We start from the raw sequence: 19,446 nt of genomic DNA, 5'->3' as shown, positions 1-19,446 counted from the left end.
GTATGTGTGTATCTGTGGTCTGTGTATATCTGTGGTCTGTGTGTATCTGTGGTCTGTGTGTATCTGTGGTATGTGTGTATCTGTGGTCTGTGTGCGTCTGTGTGTATCTGTGGTCTGTGTGCGTCTGTGTGTATCTGCGGTCTGTGTGTGTCTGTATATCTGTGGTCTGTGTGTCTCTATGGTCTGTGTGTGTCTGTGTATATCTGTGCTCTGTGTGCATCTGTGCTCTGTGTGTATCTGTGGTCTGCGTGTATCTGTGGTCTGTGTGTATCTGTGGTCTGTGTATATCGGTGGTCTGTGTGTATCTGTGGTCTGTGTGCGTCTGTGTGTATCTGTGATCTGTGTGCGTCTGTGTGTATCTGCGGTCTGTGTGTGTCTGTATATCTGTGGTCTGTGTGTCTCTGTGGTCTGTGTGTATATGTGGTCTGTGTGTGTCTGTATATCTGTGGTCTGTGTGTGTCTGTGTGTATCTGTGGTCGGTGTGTATTTGTGGTTTGTGTGTATCTGTAGTCTGTGTGTATCTGTGGTTTGTGTGTATCTCTGGTCTGTGTGTATCTGTGGTCTTCGTGTAATCTGTATATCTGTGGTCTGTGTGTATCTGTGGTATGTGTGTATGTATGTATCTGTGGTCTGTGTGTATCTGTGGTCTGTGTGTGTCTGTGTATATCTGTGGTCTGAGTGTATCTGTGGTATGTGTGTGTCTGTGTATATCTGTGCTCTGTGTGCATCTGTCCTCTGTGTGTATCTGTGGTCTATGTGTATCTGTGGTCTGTGTGTATCTGTGGTATGTGTGTATCTGTCCTAACCCTGTGTTATTTCCCTGTCTGTGGTATGTGTGTATCTGTGGTCTGTGTGTATCTGTGGTCTGTGTGTATCTGTGGTCTGTGTGTATCTGTGGTCTTTGTGTGTATCTGTGGTATGTGTATATCTGTGGTCTGTGTGTATCTGTGGTCTGCGTGTATCTGTGGTCTGTGTGTATCTGTGGTATGTGTGTATGTATGTATCTGTGGTCTGTGTGTATCTGTGGTCTGTGTGTGTTTGTGTATATCTGTGGTCTGTGTGTATCTGTGGTATGTGTGTGTCTGTGTATATCTGTGCTCTGTGTGCATCTGTCCTCTGTGTGTATCTGTGGTCTATGTGTATCTGTGGTCTGTGTGTATCTGTGGTATGTGTGTATCTGTGGTATGTGTGTATCTGTCCTAACCCTGTGTTATTTCCCTGTCTGTGGTCTGTGTGTATCTATGGTCTGTGTGTATCTGTGGTATGTATGTATCTGTGGTATGTGTGTATCTGTGGTCTGTGTTTATCTGTGGTCTGTGGTCTGTGTGTATCTGTGGTCTGTGTGTATCTGTGGTCTGTGTGTATCTGTGGTCTGTGTGTATCTGTGGCATGTGTGTATCTGTGGTCTGTGTGTATCTGTGGTCTGTGTGTATCTGTGGTATGTGTGTATCTGTGGTCTGTGTGTATCTGTGGCATGTGTGTATCTGTGGTCTGTGTGTATCTGTGGTCTGTGTGTATCTGTGGTATGTGTGTATCTGTGGTATGTGTGTATCTGTGGTATGTGTGTATCTGTGGTCTGTGTATATCTGTGGTCTGTGTGTATCTGTGGTCTGTGTGTATCTGTGGTCTGTGTGTATCTGTGGTCTGTGTGTATCTGTGGTATGTGTGTATCTGTGGTCTGTGTATATATTCGGTCTGTGTGTATCTGTGGTCTGTGTGTATCTGTGGTCTGTGTGTATCTGTGGTCTGTGTGTATCTGTGGTATGTGTGTATCTGTGGTCTGTGTGTATCTGTGGTATGTGTGTATCTGTGGTCTGTGTGTATCTGTGGTCTGTGTGTATCTGTGGTATGTGTGTATCTGTGGTCTGTGTGTATCTGTGGTCTGTGTGTATCTGTGGTATGTGTGTATCTGTGGTATGTATGTATCTGTGGTCTGTGTGTATCTGTGGTCTGTGTTTATCTGTGGTCTGTGGTCTGTGTGTATCTGTGGTCTGTGTGTATCTGTGGTCTGTGTGTATCTGTGGTCTGTGTGTATCTGTGGCATGTGTGTATCTGTGGTCTGTGTGTATCTGTGGTCTGTGTGTATCTGTGGTATGTGTGTATCTGTGGTCTGTGTGTATCTGTGGTCTGTGTGTATCTGTGGTCTGTGTGTATCTGTGGCATGTGTGTATCTGTGGTATGTATGTATCTGTGGACTGTGTGTATCTGTGGTCTGTGTTTATCTGTGGTCTGTGGTGTGTGTGTATCTGTGGTCTGTGTGTATCTGTGGTCTGTGTGTATCTGTGGTCTGTGTGTATCTGTGGTATGTGTGTATCTGTGGTCTGTGTGTATCTGTGGTCTGTGTGTATCTGTGGTATGTGTGTATCTGTGGTATGTGTATATCTGTGGTCTGTGTGTATCTGTGGTCTGTGTGTATCTGTGGTATGTGTGTATCTGTGGTCTGTGTGTATCTGTGGTCTGTGTGTATCTGTGGTATGTGTGTATCTGTGGTCTGTGTGTATCTGTGGTTTGTGTGTATCTGTGGTATGTGTGTATCTGTGGTCTGTGTGTATCTGTGGTCTGTGTGTATCTGTGGTATGTGTGTATCTGTGGTATGTATGTATCTGTGGTCTGTGTGTATCTGTGGTCTGTGTTTATCTGTGGTCTGTGGTCTGTGTGTATCTGTGGTCTGTGTGTATCTGTGGTCTGTGTGTATCTGTGGTCTGTGTGTATCTGTGGCATGTGTGTATCTGTGGTATGTATGTATCTGTGGACTGTGTGTATCTGTGGTCTGTGTTTATCTGTGGTCTGTGGTCTGTGTGTATCTGTGGTCTGTGTGTATCTGTGGTCTGTGTGTATCTGTGGTATGTGTGTATCTGTGGTCTGTGTGTATCTGTGGTCTGTGTGTATCTGTGGTATGTGTGTATCTGTGGTATGTGTATATCTGTGGTCTGTGTGTATCTGTGGTCTGTGTGTATCTGTGGTATGTGTGTATCTGTGGTCTGTGTGTATCTGTGGTCTGTGTGTATCTGTGGTATGTGTGTATCTGTGGTCTGTGTGTATCTGTGGTCTGTGTGTATCTGTGGTATGTGTGTATCTGTGGTATGTGTATATCTGTGGTCTGTGTGTATCTGTGGTCTGTGTGTATCTGTGGTATGTGTGTATCTGTGGTCTGTGTGTATCTGTGGTCTGTGTGTATCTGTGGTATGTGTGTATCTGTGCTAACCCTGTGTTATTTCCCTATCCAGTTTCAAACCGGTGATTGAGGACTGTGTAAAGCAGATGAACCAGGAATTAGTCCAGATGAAGGGGAGTGCTGCAGGGAAGAGCAACGCTGCCATGGATGCTGAGACTGTCCTCAGACCACTCATGGACCTCCTGGATAAAAAGTAGGTCCCTATCGGCATATTATCAGATGGCTTACAGGTTAGTATCCAGTAGCGTATCCATGTATCTCCTGGATAAATAGTAGGTCCCTATCGGCATATTATCAGATGGCTTACAGGTTAGCATCCAGTAGCGTATCCATGTATCTCCTGGATAAATAGTAGGTCCATATAGGCATATTATCAGATGGCTTACAGGTTAGCATCCAGTAGCGTATCCATGTATCTCCTGGATAAAAAGTAGGTCCCTATCGGCATATTATCAGCTGGCTTACAGGTTAGCATCCAGTAGCGTATCCATGTATCTCCTGGATAAATAGTAGGTCCATATAGGCATATTATCAGCTGGCTTACAGGTTAGCATCCAGTAGCGTATCCATGTATCTCCTGGATAAATAGTAGGTCCATATAGGCATATTATCAGCTGGCTTACAGGTTAGCATCCAGTAGCGTATCCATGTATCTCCTGGATAAATAGTAGCTTTCTGTTTACACCCTTGAGTTAACATTGAGGTAACCAGTTAGCCAAGAAGTGAGAGGGTTGGGTTAGTAACCGTTAGTTGAGGGGTTAGTAAACCCTCATGCAACTCCTGGATAAAAAGTAGGTGTTTGTTTTCACCATGGAGTTACTGAGGATTCATATTGTGAGACTCAGTAGGTGTCAGAATGCATGTGGCCGTTATCCTAGAGGAGCTTTGAGTTAGTTAACCAGTTAATCCTAGAGGAGTTTTGAGTTAGTTAACCAGTTATCCTAGAGGAGCTTTGAGTTAGTTAACCAGTTATCCTAGAGGAGCTTTGAGTTAGTTAACCAGTTAATCCTAGAGGAGTTTTGAGTTAGTTAACCAGTTATCCTAGAGGAGCGTTGAGTTAGTTAACCAGTTAATCCTAGAGGAGCTTAGAGTTAGTTAACCAGTTATTCTAGAGGTTGGAGCTTTGAGTTAGTTAACCAGTAATCCTAGAGGAGTTTTTGGGTTAGTTAACCAGTTATCCTAGAGGAGCGTTGAGTTAGTTAACCAGTTATCCTAGAGGAGCTTTGAGTTAGTTAACCAGTTATCCAGAGGTTTGAGCTTTGAGTTAGTTAACTAGTTATCCTAAACGAGCTTTGAGTAAGTTAACCAGTTATCCTAGAGGTTGAAGCTTTGGGTTAGTTAACCAGTTATCCTAGAAGTTGGAGCTTTGGGTTAGTTAACTGGTTAACCTAGAGGTTGGCACTTTGGTTAACCAGTTAGTCTAGAGTTTGGAGCTTTGGGTTAGTTAAACAGTTATCCTAGAGTTTGGAGTTTTGGTTTAGTTAATCAGTCATCCTAGATTTTAGAGCTTTGGGTCAGTTAATCAGGTATCCTAGAGTTTAGAGCTTTGGGTCAGTTAACCAGTTAGCCTAGAGGTTGGAGCTTTAGGTCAGTTAACCAGTTAGCCTAGAGGTTGGAGCTTTGGGTCAGTTAACCAGTTAGCCTACAGGTTGGAGCTTTGGGTTAGTTAACCAGTTAGCCTAGAGGTTGGAGCTTTGGGTCAGTTAACCAGTTATCCAAGAAGTGAGAGGGTTGGGTTAGTAACCGTTAGTTGAGAGGTTAGTAAATCCTCATGCAACTCCTGGATAAAAAGTAGGTGTTTGTTTTCACCATGGAGTTACTGAGGATTCATATTGTGAGACTCAGTAGGTGTCAGAATGCATGTGGCCATTATCCTAGAGGAGCTTTGGGTGTTGGGCCACCACGAGCCAGAACAACTTCAATGCACCTTGCATAGATTCATAAAGTGTCCAGAACTCTATTGGAGGAATACGATACCATTCTTCCACAAGAAATTCCATAATGTGGTGTTTTGTTGATGATGGTGGATGCCGCTCCAGAATTGCAATCTTATCATATGCAAACATCTGAAATGTAGTGTGTGTGTGTGTGTGTGTGTGTGTGTGTGTGTGTGTGTGTGTGTGTGTGTGTGTGTGTGTGTGTGTGTGTGTGTGTGTGTGTGTGTGTGTGTGTGTGTGCGTGCGTGCGTGCGTGCGTGCGTGCGTGCGTGCGTGCGTGCGTGCGTGCGTGCGTGCGTGCGTGCGTGTGTGCGTGCATAAGCTGTGTGATTCTCTCTCAGACCCTCATGGCAACATCGAGGCCAATGGGTTATTACGGTAGAATCCTCTTAATAATATGCTAAACGAAATCCTCAACCAAGGTTTTCCGTTCACTGGGATTATCACGTGAAGCTGATGCATTTATTCCACATATCATGGCTTTTGAACTTCACCCTTGATTGTGTTTGATCCTGGTGTCTTCCTATAGGCCCTGTGACGTATGTGACGTATCTGTAACGTTGTTAAAGGGACATTTCATTCATAAATGAAAGTTCTAGATGAAAACGTATCACACAACGTCCGTTGTGTAAATCCAGCTATATGCCTTCATCACAAATAAATTGAAAAGATAAGCACTGTCTAATTCCCTGTTTTTCCTGGTTTACTCTATTTTTATTTTTGGGCTGGAGGCATATAGCTGAATCTACACAACAGATGTCGTGAGATGGGGTTTCATCTTGACATGAGACTACTATAGAGGTCTCAAAACATCTCAAAAATGTTGATTTGAAAGTCTAATGATTGTGTTTCTGCTGTGGTTTTACATCTGACTTAGACTGTTGGCTCTGCTCTGTCTCTGCTCTGTCTCGGTCTCTATCTCTATCTCTATCTCTGTCTCTCTCCGCTCTGTCTCTCTCTGCTCTGTCTCTCTGCTCTGCTCTGTCTCTCTCTGCTCTGTCTCTCTGCTCTGTCTCTGCTCTGTCTCTCTCTGCTCTGTCTCTCTCTGCTCTGTCTCTCTGCTCTGTTCCCCTCTGTCTCTGCTCTGCTCTGTCTCTCTGCTCTGCTCTGCTCTGTCTCTGCTCTGCTCTGCTCTGCTCTGCTCTGTCTCTCTCTGCTCTGTCTCTCTGCTCTGTCTCTCTGCTCTGTCTCTCTCTGCTCTGTCTCTCTGCTCTGTCTCTCTGCTCTGTCTCTCTGCTCTGTCTCGCTCTGCTCTGTCTCTCTCTGCTCTGTCTCTCTGCTCTGTCTCTCTGCTCTGTCTCTCTGCTCTGTCTCGCTCTGCTCTGTCTCGCTCTGCTCTGTCTCTCTCTGCTCTGTCTCTCTGCTCTGTCTCTCTGCTCTGTTCCTCTCTCTCTCTCTGCTCTGTCTCTCTCTGCTCTGTTCCACTCTGTCTCTGCTCTGCTCTGCTTTGCAGTTTGATTTTATTTGCAAAGATCTGTGAGAAGACGGTGTTGAAACGAGTCCTGAAGGAACTGTGGAAGATCGTCATCATCACTATTGAGAGAATGATAGTCTTACCACCTCTCAATGACCAGAATGTAAGATGCTATGTTATACACACCAAACACACACACACCAAACACATATTCAACACCATTGAGAGAATGATAGTCTTACCGCCTCTCAATTGCCAGACTGTAAGATGATATATATAAACACACACACACACACACCAAACACATATTCAACACCATTGAGAGAATGATAGTCTTACCGCCTCTCAATTGCCAGACTGTAAGATGATATATATAAACACACACACACACCAAACACATATTCAACACCATTGAGAGAATGATAGTCTTACCGCCTCTCAATTGCCAGACTGTAAGATGATATATATAAACACACACACACACACACACACACACACACACACACACACACACACACACACACACACACACACACACACACACACACACACACACACACACACACACACACACACACACACACACACACACACACACACACACACACACGCACATCACCACGGAGAGGCAGATAGTCCTCACACCTCTCAATGACCACTGTAAGCCATGAAACTATTCTAACCATGATGGGAGAACCTCTTACACTGGAGCAGAAGTAGGTAGCTGTGGTTCTGGAGAGCTACAGGTACTGAAGTGTTTACTTCCCCCCAGCAGGACCCAAATGAGATAATTGGCCAATATCAGAGCTGGGCTCAATTCTACCTACTATCTGGTCTCCCAGGACTGAAACAAAAAACCTTTCTAACTGAAAAATCACTACAGTACAGTATCTGCAACACTCCATGACCAGGGTTGCCTATCTCAGGCTGGAATATCCTCTAGTCTGTAAATGTGCACACACCGACACACTCCCACACACAAATATGTACAAAAGAGGATATTTACAAAGTCCGGACAAGATGGTGTCTCCTTCTCTCTTTATGTGTCAATCATGCAGGAAATGTTAGTGAAGCCTGGATAGAGGAATGAAAAGGCAAGCCTTCTTTTCCAACAGGCAACACTGGCAACACACTCTTGTATATCTAACCTTGTGGGGGGACACAATTCTGTCCTGATCCAAATTATATTTTCCCTAACCCCTAACCACAACCCTAACCTTTACCTCAAAATCTAACCTTAACCCTAACCCTAAACTTAACCCTAACACTAATTCTAACCTGAACTATAAACCTCCTAGAAATATAATTTGACCTTGTGGGGACCAACAAAATGTCCCCAGTTGGTCAAAAGAAAATGTTTTACTATTCTTGTGGACACTTCTGGTCTAAACACACACACAGACACTTCTGGACTAAACACACACACAGACACTTCTGGTCTAAACACGCCCACAAACACTTCTGGTCTAAACACACCCACAGACACTTCTGGTCTAAACACGCCCACAAACACTTCTGGTCTAAACACACCCACAGACACTTCTGGTCTAAACACGCCCACAAACACTTCTGGTCTAAACACACACACAGACACTTCTGGTCTAAACACACACACAAACACTTCTGGTCTAAACACGCCCACAAACACTTCTGGTCTAAACACGCCCACAAACACTTCTGGTCTAAACACACACACACAGACACTTCTGGTCTAAACACACACACAGACACTTCTGGTCTAAACACACACACAAACACTTCTGGTCTAAACACACACAGACACTTCTGGTCTAAACACACACACAAACACTTCTGGTCTAAACACGCCCACAAACACTTCTGGTCTAAACACACACACAGACACTTCTGGTCTAAACACACACACAAACACTTCTGGTCTAAACACGCCCACAAACACTTCTGGTCTAAACACACACACAGACACTTCTGGTCTAAACACGCCCACAAACACTTCTGGTCTAAACACACACACAGACACTTCTGGTCTAAACACACACACAGACACTTCTGGTCTAAACACACACACAGACACTTCTGGTCTAAACACGCCCACAAACACTTCTGGTCTAAACACACCCACAAACACTTCTGGTCTAAACACACCCACAGACACTTCTGGTCTAAACACGCCCACAGACACTTCTGGTCTAAACACGCCCACAAACACTTCTGGTCTAAACACGCCCACAAACACTTCTGGTCTAAACACACACACAAACACTTCTGGTCTAAACACACACACAAACACTTCTGGTCTAAACACACACACAAACACTTCTGGTCTAAACACGCCCACAAACACTTCTGGTCTAAACACACACACAAACACTTCTGGTCTAAACACGCCCACAAACACTTCTGGTCTAAACACACACACAGACACTTCTGGTCTAAACACGCCCACAAACACTTCTGGTCTAAACACACACACAAACACTTCTGGTCTAAACACGCCCACAAACACTTCTGGTCTAAACACACACACAGACACTTCTGGTCTAAACACACACACAGACACTTCTGGTCTAAACACACACACAGACACTTCTGGTCTAAACACGCCCACAAACACTTCTGGTCTAAACACGCCTACAAACACTTCTGGTCTAAACACGCCCACAAACACTTCTGGTCTAAACACACACACAGACACTTCTGGTCTAAACACGCCCACAAACACTTCTGGTCTAAACACGCCCACAAACACTTCCGGTCTAAACACGCCCACAAACACTTCTGGTCTAAACACACACACAGACACTTCTGGTCTAAACACACACACAGACACTTCTGGTCTAAACACACACACAGACACTTCTGGTCTAAACACGCCCACAAACACTTCTGGTCTAAACACGCCCACAAACACTTCTGGTCTAAACACGCCCACAGACACTTCTGGTCTAAACACACCCACAGACACTTCTGGTCTAAACACGCCCAGAGACACTTCAGGTCTAAACATGCCCACAGACACTTCTGGTCTAAACAAGCCCACAGACACTTCTGGTCTAAACACACACACACACGCACATGCACACACACACAGACACACACACAAACAAACAAAACATCCTCTACTGTACCACCTTCGTGCTTCCTTTCACGTTATATTCAGCATGAAAGTGCTTAAAAGGTGTGTATATAGGGTATAACCCTAACTGTCTTTTCTCCTCACAGCAAGGAGCACAGATGATTTTCAGTGCTGCCAAGGACCTGGGACAGCTATCCAAACTCAAGGTAGGTCTGGGGCACACTGTGTGTGTGTGTGTGTGTGTGTGTGTGTGTGTGTGTGTGTGTGTGTGTGTGTGTGTGTGTGTGTGTGTGTGTGTGTGTGTGTGTGTGTGTGTGTGTGTGTGTGTGTGTGTGTGTGTGTGTGTGTGTGTGTGTGTGTGTGTGTGTGTGTGTGTGTGTGTGTGTGTGTGTGTGTGTGTGAGAGAGAGAGAGAGAGAGAGAGAGAGAGAGAGAGAGAGAGAGAGAGAGAGAGAGAGAGAGAGAGAGAGAGAGAGAGAGAGAGAGAGAGAGAGAGAGAACGAGTGAGAGACTGTTAAGTTAAAAACAGAGTTTAATGGGTAGTTCAGGGTTTTTGCAATCTCTAGTCCGTCAGAGCACAGCCACAGCTACAGTAAACACACACACAGACACACATGCACACACACTGTTGTGATTATCAAAAGTCAGAGTCCCACACAGTCCACAACATCCTCCAGAGCAGTAGATCTGTGTTAGTTGGTTAGTTCTCATAGTGATTCCATCCAGATTGAGGTCATCCCTGCTAAAACAGCCCACTCCTACCCTAGTCATGCAACTTCACTTCATGCTATAAACCCATGACTAAACTGGCCAAGTCTTTATCATATTACGTAATCGTGGTTGCTTTCCAATCCATCTGTAACACAGATGTTTTTAATGAAGTCCCTGTATCTCCGCTCCTAAATTAAAAGATCTTCCCACAGTCACACTCTTTGATCACAGTCACTAGTCTCATTTCATGTTCCAAGAAGCACAGCAGAAAGATAGGGAGACAGTATTGTGTCTGTGATGCCATGGTTGACCAGCAATTTGCAAGCAACTCTACTGTCGCTGTCTGTACTGTTTTGCTGTATTCTCCTGCTGAATCAAATGATCAGATCTCACAATGTGTTTACCATCTCAGGAACCACATTAATAATACACAGTAAAGGGGTTGCCATGAATTTGACAGTAATTTACAGGCAGCTCGGTGGCGAGTAAAATTATGTATTTTATATATTACAGTACGCTTAAAAATATGTTAATAAGCAAGGAACAACTATACCATGTACCCACTAGGGGTCAAACTGTTTTTAGCATATGGTACTGTATTCTGGGTGGAATTACAATACCATTTGAAATACAGCAATTTTGAAATACAGCAATTTTCCCACAATGCTCTATAATTTTTACTGTTGATAATACCTCAAATTAACATATAAATTACAGTTTTCCATTACAATTTACATAGCAATCTTATCATATGCAAACATCTGAAATGTAGTGTGTGTGTGTGTGTGTGTGTGTGTGTGTGTGTGTGTGTGTGTGTGTGTGTGTGTGTGTGTGTGTGTGTGTGTGTGTGTGTGTGTGTGTGTGTGTGTGTGTGTGTGTGTGTGTGTGTGTGTGTGTGTGTGTGTGTGTGTGTGTGTGTGTCCTCTCCAAGAGGAATGTTATGGAAACATGTTTTGATGATTCCATCTCTTTCTATTCTCTCCGCTCTAGGACCATGTGATCAGAGAGGAAGCCCGTAGCCTGACACCAAGACAGTGTGCAGCCATGGACCTTGTCCTTCCCACCATCAAGGTAATGGAGAGCCTTCGCTCTATCTATCTCTCTCTCCCCCCTCCATCTGTCTAACCCACCATCCATCCCTCCCTTCCTCCATCCCTTTCAGCCATCCATCCCACCATCAATTCCTCTCTCAATCCATCCATGCCTCCTCCATCCCTCCATGCCTCCCTTTCACCTTCCATCCCTACCCTCATTCCTTTCTCCCTCTAACCATCCATGCCTCCCTTTCACCTTCCATCCCTACCCTCATTCCTTTCTCCCTCTAACCATCCATGCCTCCCTTTCACCTTCCATCCCTACCCTCATTCCTTTCTCCCTCTAACCATCCATGCCTCCCTTTCACCTTCCATCCATACCCTCATTCCTTTCTCCCTCTAACCATCCATGCCTCCCTTTCACCTTCCATCCCTACCCTCATTCCTTTCTCCCTCTAACCATCCATGCCTCCCTTTCACCTTCTATCCCTACCCTCATTCCTTTCTCCCTCTAACCATCCATGCCTCCCTTTCACCTTCCATCCCTACCCTCATTCCTTTCTCCCTCTAACCATCCATGCCTCCCTTTCACCTTCCATCCCTACCCTCATTCCTTTCTCCCTCTAACCATCCATGCCTCCCTTTCACCTTCCATCCCTACCCTCATTCCTTTCTCCCTCTAACCATCCATGCCTCCCTTTCACCTTCCATCCCTACCCTCATTCCTTTCTCCCTCTAACCATCCATGCTTACCTTTCTCTGTCTCTGTATAGAAATGCTGAGCAAAGAGAGATGGACAGGGTTTTAACAGGGTAGTAGGGTTGTAAAGAGAGTTTACCTAAAGGATCATTGTAGAGTGGTGACTGTTTTAACAGGGTAGTAGGGTTGTAAAGAGAGTTTACCTAAAGGATCATTGTAGAGTGGTGACTGTTTTAACAGGGTAGTAGGGTTGTAAGGTCTTTAAGAGGAGTAGTGGTGCTGAGAGGAGTCGATGCAGTCAGTAAGTGCGTCCAAATGGCACCCTATTCCCTACATAGTGCAGTACTTTTGACCAGAGCCCTGTGGGTGCTATTTGTGACTCAGACGGGGGTCTGTGTGAACACTCAACGCAGCGCCGTGAAACAGAAGCTAATTGATTCCTGCATCTCCATGGACACCAGCTCCCTGTTTAGATCCGTCATGCTGTGGAATTCTCTCCACCAGTATTCCGAGGAGAACGTCCAATTAGAGGAGTTCAGTAATGCTTCCAGGAGACTCTGGCCAATCACAGTTAAGTAATACCTTTTGGTGGAAGAGATACATAGGCTGAATGCAGGACTGATTAAAGACTTAAAGGAAGAGAGGGGGAGAGATGGGGGAGAGAGACTAGCAGAGATACACAGGCTGAATGCAGGACTGATTAAAGACTTAAAGGAAGAGAGGGGGAGAGATGGGGGAGAGAGACTAGCAGAGATACACAGGCTGAATGCAGGAGTGGTTAAAGACGGTTAAAGCCTTCAGTAATGAGGCAAGGAGAGATGGAGAGAGGGGTGGGAGGGTGGTAGAGAGAGGGGCAGGAGGGAGGTGGAGATGGGGGCGGTAGAGAGAGGGGAGGGGAAGATAGAGAGAGAGGAGGTGGAGGTAGAGAGAGGGCAAGAGAGAGAGAGAGGGAGGAAGAGAAATGAATAGGGAGGGAGAGAGGGATAGAGAGAGAAGGAAAGAGACAGAGAGGAAGAAATGGAGCAAAAAGGAATGGAATTCTGAAGAGGGAACATTTGTATGGTGTTAAATGGTTTGAGATAAATGTAATGCCGAAAAGCAAAACCAGTATAGATTCCCCATGAAATGACTGTGATTTTTCAGGTGGTGGTGAGATGATAATATGATACACATATCCGTGTATGTGACAAAAAAAATGTTTTGTTGTTGATGTTTTTTTTAACCTTTATTTAACTAGGCAAGTCAGTTAAGAACAAATTCTTATTTTCAATGACGGCCTAGGAACAGTGGGTTAACTGCCTGTTCAGGGGCAGAACGACAGATTTGTACCTTGTCAGCTCGGGGGTTTCAACTTGCAAACTTCCGGTTACTAGTGCACCGCTCTAACCACTAGGCTACACTGCCGCTACACTGTTTTTGTTGGTGTTGTGTGGGCTAGCTCTTGGTGTTGTGTGGACTAGCTCTTGAAGTTGGTGTTGTGTGGCCCAGCTCTAGGAGTTGGTGTTGTGTGGGCTAGCTCTTGGAGTTGGTGTTGTGTGGGCTAGCTCTTGGTGTTGTGTGGGCTAGCTCTTGGTGTTGTGTGGGCTAGCTCTTGGTGTTGTGTGGGCTAGCTCTTGGAGTTGGTGTTGTGTGGGCTAGCTCTTGGTGTTGTGTGGGCTAGCTCTTGGTGTTGTGTGGGCTAGCTCTTGGTGTTGTGTGGGCTAGCTCTTGGTGTTGTGTGGGCTAGCTCTTGGTGTTGTGTGGGCTAGCTCTTGGAGTTGGTGTTGTGTGGGCTAGCTCTTGGTGTTGTGTGGGCTAGCTCTTGGTGTTGTGTGGACTAGCTCTTGAAGTTGGTGTTGTGTGGACCAGCTCTAGGAGTTGGTGTTGTGTGGACTAGCTCTTGGAGTTGGTGTTGTGTGGGCTAGCTCTTGGAGTTGGTGTGGTGTGGGCTAGCTCTTGGAGTTGTGTGGACTAGCTCTTGGAGTTGGTGTGGTGTGGGCTAGCTCTTGGAGTTGTGTGGACTAGCTCTTGGATTTGGTGTTGTGTGGACTAGCTCTTGGAGTTGGTGTTGTGTGGACTAGCTCTTGGAGTTGGTGTTGTGTGGACTAGCTCTTGGAGTTGGTGTTGTGTGGACTAGCTCTTGGAGTTGGTGTTGTGTGGACTAGATCTTGGAGTTGGTGTTGTGTGGGCTAGCTCTTGGTGTTGTGTGGACTAGCTCTTGGATTTGGTGTTGTTTGGGCTAGCTCTCAGAGTTGGTGTTGTGTGGGCTAGCTCTTGGTGATGTGTGGACTAGCTCTTGGAGTTGGTGTTGTGTAGACTAGCTCATGGAGTTGGTGTTGTGTGGACTAGATCTTGGAGTTGGTGTTGTGTGGGCTAGCTCTTGGTGTTGTGTGGACTAGCTCTTGGAGTTGGTGTTGTGTGGGCTAGCTGTTGGAGTTGGTGTTGTGTGGGCTAGCTCTTGGAGTTGGTGTTGTGTGGACTAGATCTTGGAGTTGGTGTTGTGTGGGCTAGCTCTTGGTGTTGTGTGGACTAGCTCTTGGAGTTGGTGTTGTGTGGACTAGCTCTTGGAGTTGGTGTTGTGTGGACTAGCTCTTGGATTTGGTGTTGTGTGGACTAGCTCTTGGAGTTGGTGTTGTGTGGACTAGCTCTTGGAGTTGGTGTGGTGTGGGCTAGCTCGTGGAGTTGTGTGGACTAGCTCTTGGAGTTGGTGTTGTGTGGACTAGCTCTAGGAGTTGGTGTTGTGTGGACTAGCTCTTGGAGTTGGTGTTGTGTGGGCTAGCTCTTGGAGTTGGTGTGGTGTGGGCTAGCTCTTGGAGTTGTGTGGACTAGCTCTTGGAGTTGGTGTGGTGTGGGCTAGCTCTTGGAGTTGTGTGGACTAGCTCTTGGAGTTGGTGTGGTGTGGGCTATCTCTTGGAGTTGTGTGGACTAGCTCTTGGAGTTGGTGTTGTGTGGGCTAGCTCTTGGAGTTGGTGTTGTGTGGGCTAGCTCTTGGTGTTGTGTGGACTAGCTCTTGGAGTTGGTGTTGTGTGGACTAGCTCTTGGATTTGGTGTTGTGTGGACTAGCTCTTGGAGTCGGTGTTGTGTGGACTAGCTCTTGGAGTTGGTGTTGTGTGGACTAGCTCTTGGATTTGGTGTTGTGTGGACTAGCTCTTGGAGTCGGTGTTGTGTGGACTAGCTCTTGGAGTTGGTGTTGTGTGGACTAGCTCTTGGAGTTGGTGTGGTGTGGGCTAGCTCGTGGAGTTGTGTGGACTAGCTCTTGGAGTTGGTGTTGTGTGGACTAGCTCTAGGAGTTGGTGTTGTGTGGACTAGCTCTTGGAGTTGGTGTTGTGTGGGCTAGCTCTTGGAGTTGGTGTGGTGTGGGCTAGCTCTTGGAGTTGTGTGGACTAGCTCTTGGAGTTGGTGTGGTGTGGGCTAGCTCTTGGAGTTGTGTGGACTAGCTCTTGGAGTTGGTGTTGTGTGGACTAGCTCTTGGAGTTGGTGTTGTGTGGACTAGCTCTTGGAGTTGGTGTTGTGTGGGCTAGCTCTTGGTGTTGTGTGGACTAGCTCTTGGAGTTGGTGTTGTGTGGGCTAGCTCTTGGAGTTGGTGTTGTGTGGGCTAGCTCTTGGTGTTGTGTGGACTAGCTCTTGGAGTTGGTGTTGTGTGGACTAGCTCTTGGATTTGGTGTTGTGTGGACTAGATCTTGGAGTTGGTGTTGTGTGGACTAGCTCTTGGAGTCGGTGTTGTGTGGACTAGCTCTTGGAGTTGGTGTTGTGTGGACTAGCTCTTGGAGTTGGTGTGGTGTGGGCTAGCTCGTGGAGTTGTGTGGACTAGCTCTTGGAGTTGGTGTTGTGTGGACTAGCTCTTGGAGTTGGTGTTGTGTGGACTAGCTCTTGGAGTTGGTGTTGTGTGGACTAGCTCATGGAGTTGGTGTGGTGTGGGCTAGCTCGTGGAGTTGTGTGGACTAGCTCTTGGAGTTGGTGTTGTGTGGACCAGCTCTAGGAGTTGGTGTTGTGTGGACTAGCTCTTGGAGTTGGTGTTGTGTGGGCTAGCTCTTGGAGTTGGTGTGGTGTGGGCTAGCTCTTGGAGTTGTGTGGACTAGCTCTTGGAGTTGGTGTGGTGTGGGCTATCTCTTGGAGTTGTGTGGACTAGCTCTTGGAGTTGGTGTTGTGTGGACTAGCTCTTGGAGTTGGTGTTGTGTGGACTAGCTCTTGGAGTTGGTGTTGTGTGGACTAGCTCTTGGACTTGGTGTTGTGTGGACTAGCTCTTGGAGTTGGTGTGGTGTGGGCTAGCTCGTGGAGTTGTGTGGACTAGCTCTTGGAGTTGGTGTTGTGTGGACTAGCTCTTGGAGTTGGTGTTGTGTGGGCTAGCTCTTGGAGTTTGTGTGGTGTGGGCTAGCTCTCGGAGTTGGTGTTGTGTGGGCTAGCTCTTGGTGTTGTGTGGACTAGCTCTTGGAGTTGGTGTTGTGTGGACTAGCTCTTGGAGTTGGTGTTGTGTGGACTAGATCTTGGAGTTGGTGTTGTGTGGGCTAGCTCGTGGAGTTGTGTGGACTAGCTCTTGGAGTTGGTGTTGTGTGGACTAGCTCTTGGAGTTGGTGTTGTGTGGACTAGCTCTTGGAGTTGGTGTTGTGTGGACTAGCTCTTGGAATTGGTGTTGTGTGGACTAGCTCTTGGAGTTGGTGTTGTGTGGACTAGCTCTTGGAGTTGGTGTTGTGTGGACTAGCTCTTGGAGTTAGTGTTGTGTGGACTAGCTCTTGGAGTTGGTGTTGTGTGGACTTGCTCTTGGAGTTAGTGTTGTGTGGACTAGCTCTTGGAGTTGGTGTTGTGTGGACTAGCTCTTGGAGTTGGTGTTGTGTGGACTAGCTCTTGGAGTTGGTGTTGTGTGGACTAGCTCTTGGAGTTAGTGTTGTGTGGACTAGCTCTTGGAGTTGGTGTTGTGTGGACTAGCTCTTGGAGTTGGTGTTGTGTGGGCTAGCTCTTGGAGTTGGTGTTGTGTGGGCTAGCTCGTGGAGTTGTGTGGACTAGCTCTTGGAGTTGGTGTTGTGTGGACTAGCTCTTGGAGTTGGTGTTGTGTGGACTAGCTCTTGGAGTTGGTGTTGTGTGGACTAGCTCTTGGAGTTGGTGTTGTGTGGACTAGCTCTTGGAGTTAGTGTTGTGTGGACTAGCTCTTGGAGTTGGTGTTGTGTGGACTAGCTCTTAGAGTTGGTGTTGTGTGGGCTAGCTCTTGGAGTTGGTGTTGTGTGGACTAGCTCTTGGAGTTGGTGTTGTGTGGACTAGCTCTTGGAGTTGGTGTTGTGTGGACTAGCTCTTGGAGTTGGTGTTGTGTGGACTAGCTCTTGGAGTTGGTGTTGTGTGGACTAGCTCTTGGAGTTGGTGTTGTGTGGACTAGCTCTTGGAGTTGGTGTTGTGTGGACTAGCTCTTGGAGTTGGTGTTGTGTTGGATATGTCTTTGATGGTTTCTCTGCCATTCTTCCCTCATCAACACCTACGGTATCTTCAGAGTGAATCTAGGTTGTGCCTATTCTGCCGAGGCAGCAGAGCTACAGAACTTAGTCACAAATGACACTGTATGCCCTATGTAGGACACTACTTTTGATCAGAAGTAGTTTGTCATTTGGAACACAGAGCTACAGCGCTTAGGATCATTTACTCTGAGCAGCTTTGGCTCATTGACTCACCCCCTGTTTTCAGTCTGTATCCGATATTCCATAATGCATCACTGACTGGATTATATCTGAACATGACTTTCTTGTTCCAGAGCCAATGGTGGATGCCCTATGAACTCATGAACTCCAGTGAGGTGGAGAGTGTGTGTGGGGGTGGAGTGTGTGTATGTGGCAGGACTTTAAGCAATTATCCTCTGTCTTAATGCAACAGTACAGAGTACATTTTTATTAGGCCTACTGCTGCCAGCCTGGATAAGCATACATAGTTATTACCTCTCCCACACAGTCTTCCACGCAGTCTGGTCTGAAGATGTGAAAAGTACATTAACTCTGTACGTGTTCTATCTGGTCTGAGTGTACCCGAGTTTGATTGGTAACCTCACTCCTCAGATTGAAATGCCTTGAATTGCTAGCTTTTTCAGTGGTGTAGCTGGCTAAGGTGTTGTCGAGTGTTTGCAAGACAGAGGACCCGAGATCAAGTAGCAGACTTTAGGAGGGAGGAAGATGTATTGTTAAACAAGCAGATTGACAGCTGTTACATAAGAAAACATGCTTATTATCTCTCCCACACAGTCTCCTATACAGTCAGTCTGGTCAGAAGACTTAAAGGTACATGAACATGTATGTTTTCAATCTGATCTGAGGAACCAACATTAAAATGAATATGGTGAATGAAAGCTTACCCAAGTAAACTCCAGGACAGCTTTAACAAAAAGGGTAACCAGGTGCTCAACTGGGGGGACAATTCTAAAAAAGTAGTCCTACCTCTAGGACACTTCAACAGGTGACTATCCCAGAAAAGAAAAAGCAACAGTCTGTCTGCATATATATACATTTTTTAATTTTACCTTTATTTAACTAGGCAAGTCAGTTAAAAACAAATTCTTATTTTACAATGACGGTCTACCCAGACAAAACCCTCCCCTAATAACCCGGACAACGCTGGGACAATTGTGCGCCGCCCTATGGGACTCCCGATCACAGCCGGTTGTGATACAGCCCAGGATCAAACCAGGGTCTGTAGTGACACCTCTAGCACTGAGATGCAGTGCCTACGACCGCTGCGCCACTCTGGAGTCTTTTAACATACATATACAGCATCTTTGTTTTACGGGACAGACAAGCAGGCTAAATTTACTGACTATGTCTGTTCTCCTTCTGGTCTGAAGACTGAAGACAGTGAATAAAGTGGCTCTGTCTTTCATTCTTTCTTTTTTCCTTTCTCTCTCTCTGTTCCGTAGCAATATTTCCACGCCGGAGGAAACGGTCTGAAGAAGACGTTCCTTGAGAAGAGCCCTGACCTCAAGTCCCTCAAATACGCTCTGAGCCTTTACACACAGCCTACTGATGCCTTGATCAAGAAGTATATATGCACCCAAACCTCTCAAGGTAAGAACACTTAGCTAGTAGATATGCACCCAAACCTCTCAAGGTAAGAACACTTAGCTAGTAGATATGCACCCAAACCTCTCAAGGTAAGAACACTTAGCTAGTAGATATGCACCCAAACCTCTCAAGGTAAGAACACTGAGCTAGTAGATATGCACCCAAACCTCTCAAGGTAAGAACACTTAGCTAGTAGATATGCACCCAAACCTCTCAAGGTAAGAACACTTAGCTAGTAGATATGCACCCAAACCTCTCAAGGTAAGGACACTGAGCTAGTAGATATGCACCCAAACCTCTCAAGGTAAGAACACTGAGCTAGTAGATATGCACCCAAACCTCTCAAGGTAAGGACACTGAGCTAGTAGATATACACCCAAACCTCTCAAGGTAAGAACACTGAGCTAGTAGATAT

The 19,446-nt window shown here is 46.1% G+C and overlaps 1 protein-coding gene across 2 annotated transcripts in view; it reads left to right on the top strand.

Annotated features, from left to right (window-relative positions):
• The window catches only part of LOC124033552 (protein unc-13 homolog C), a 265,043-nt gene that overhangs the window by 208,459 nt on the left and 37,138 nt on the right, over positions 1-19,446 (top strand). For both annotated transcript variants that reach the window (XM_046345590.1, XM_046345588.1), the window contains 5 exons: positions 3,228-3,368; positions 6,566-6,689; positions 9,728-9,787; positions 11,282-11,362; positions 18,887-19,034. In XM_046345590.1, the coding sequence (XP_046201546.1) occupies positions 3,228-3,368; positions 6,566-6,689; positions 9,728-9,787; positions 11,282-11,362; positions 18,887-19,034 (554 nt within the window). The remainder of the gene's footprint in view (positions 1-3,227; positions 3,369-6,565; positions 6,690-9,727; positions 9,788-11,281; positions 11,363-18,886; positions 19,035-19,446) is intronic.

This window comes from Oncorhynchus gorbuscha, linkage group LG04 (genome assembly GCF_021184085.1).
Source record: "Oncorhynchus gorbuscha isolate QuinsamMale2020 ecotype Even-year linkage group LG04, OgorEven_v1.0, whole genome shotgun sequence".
In the NCBI taxonomy this organism is placed as follows: Eukaryota; Metazoa; Chordata; class Actinopteri; order Salmoniformes; family Salmonidae; genus Oncorhynchus; species Oncorhynchus gorbuscha.
This window is presented reverse-complemented; position numbering and strand designations above follow the sequence as displayed.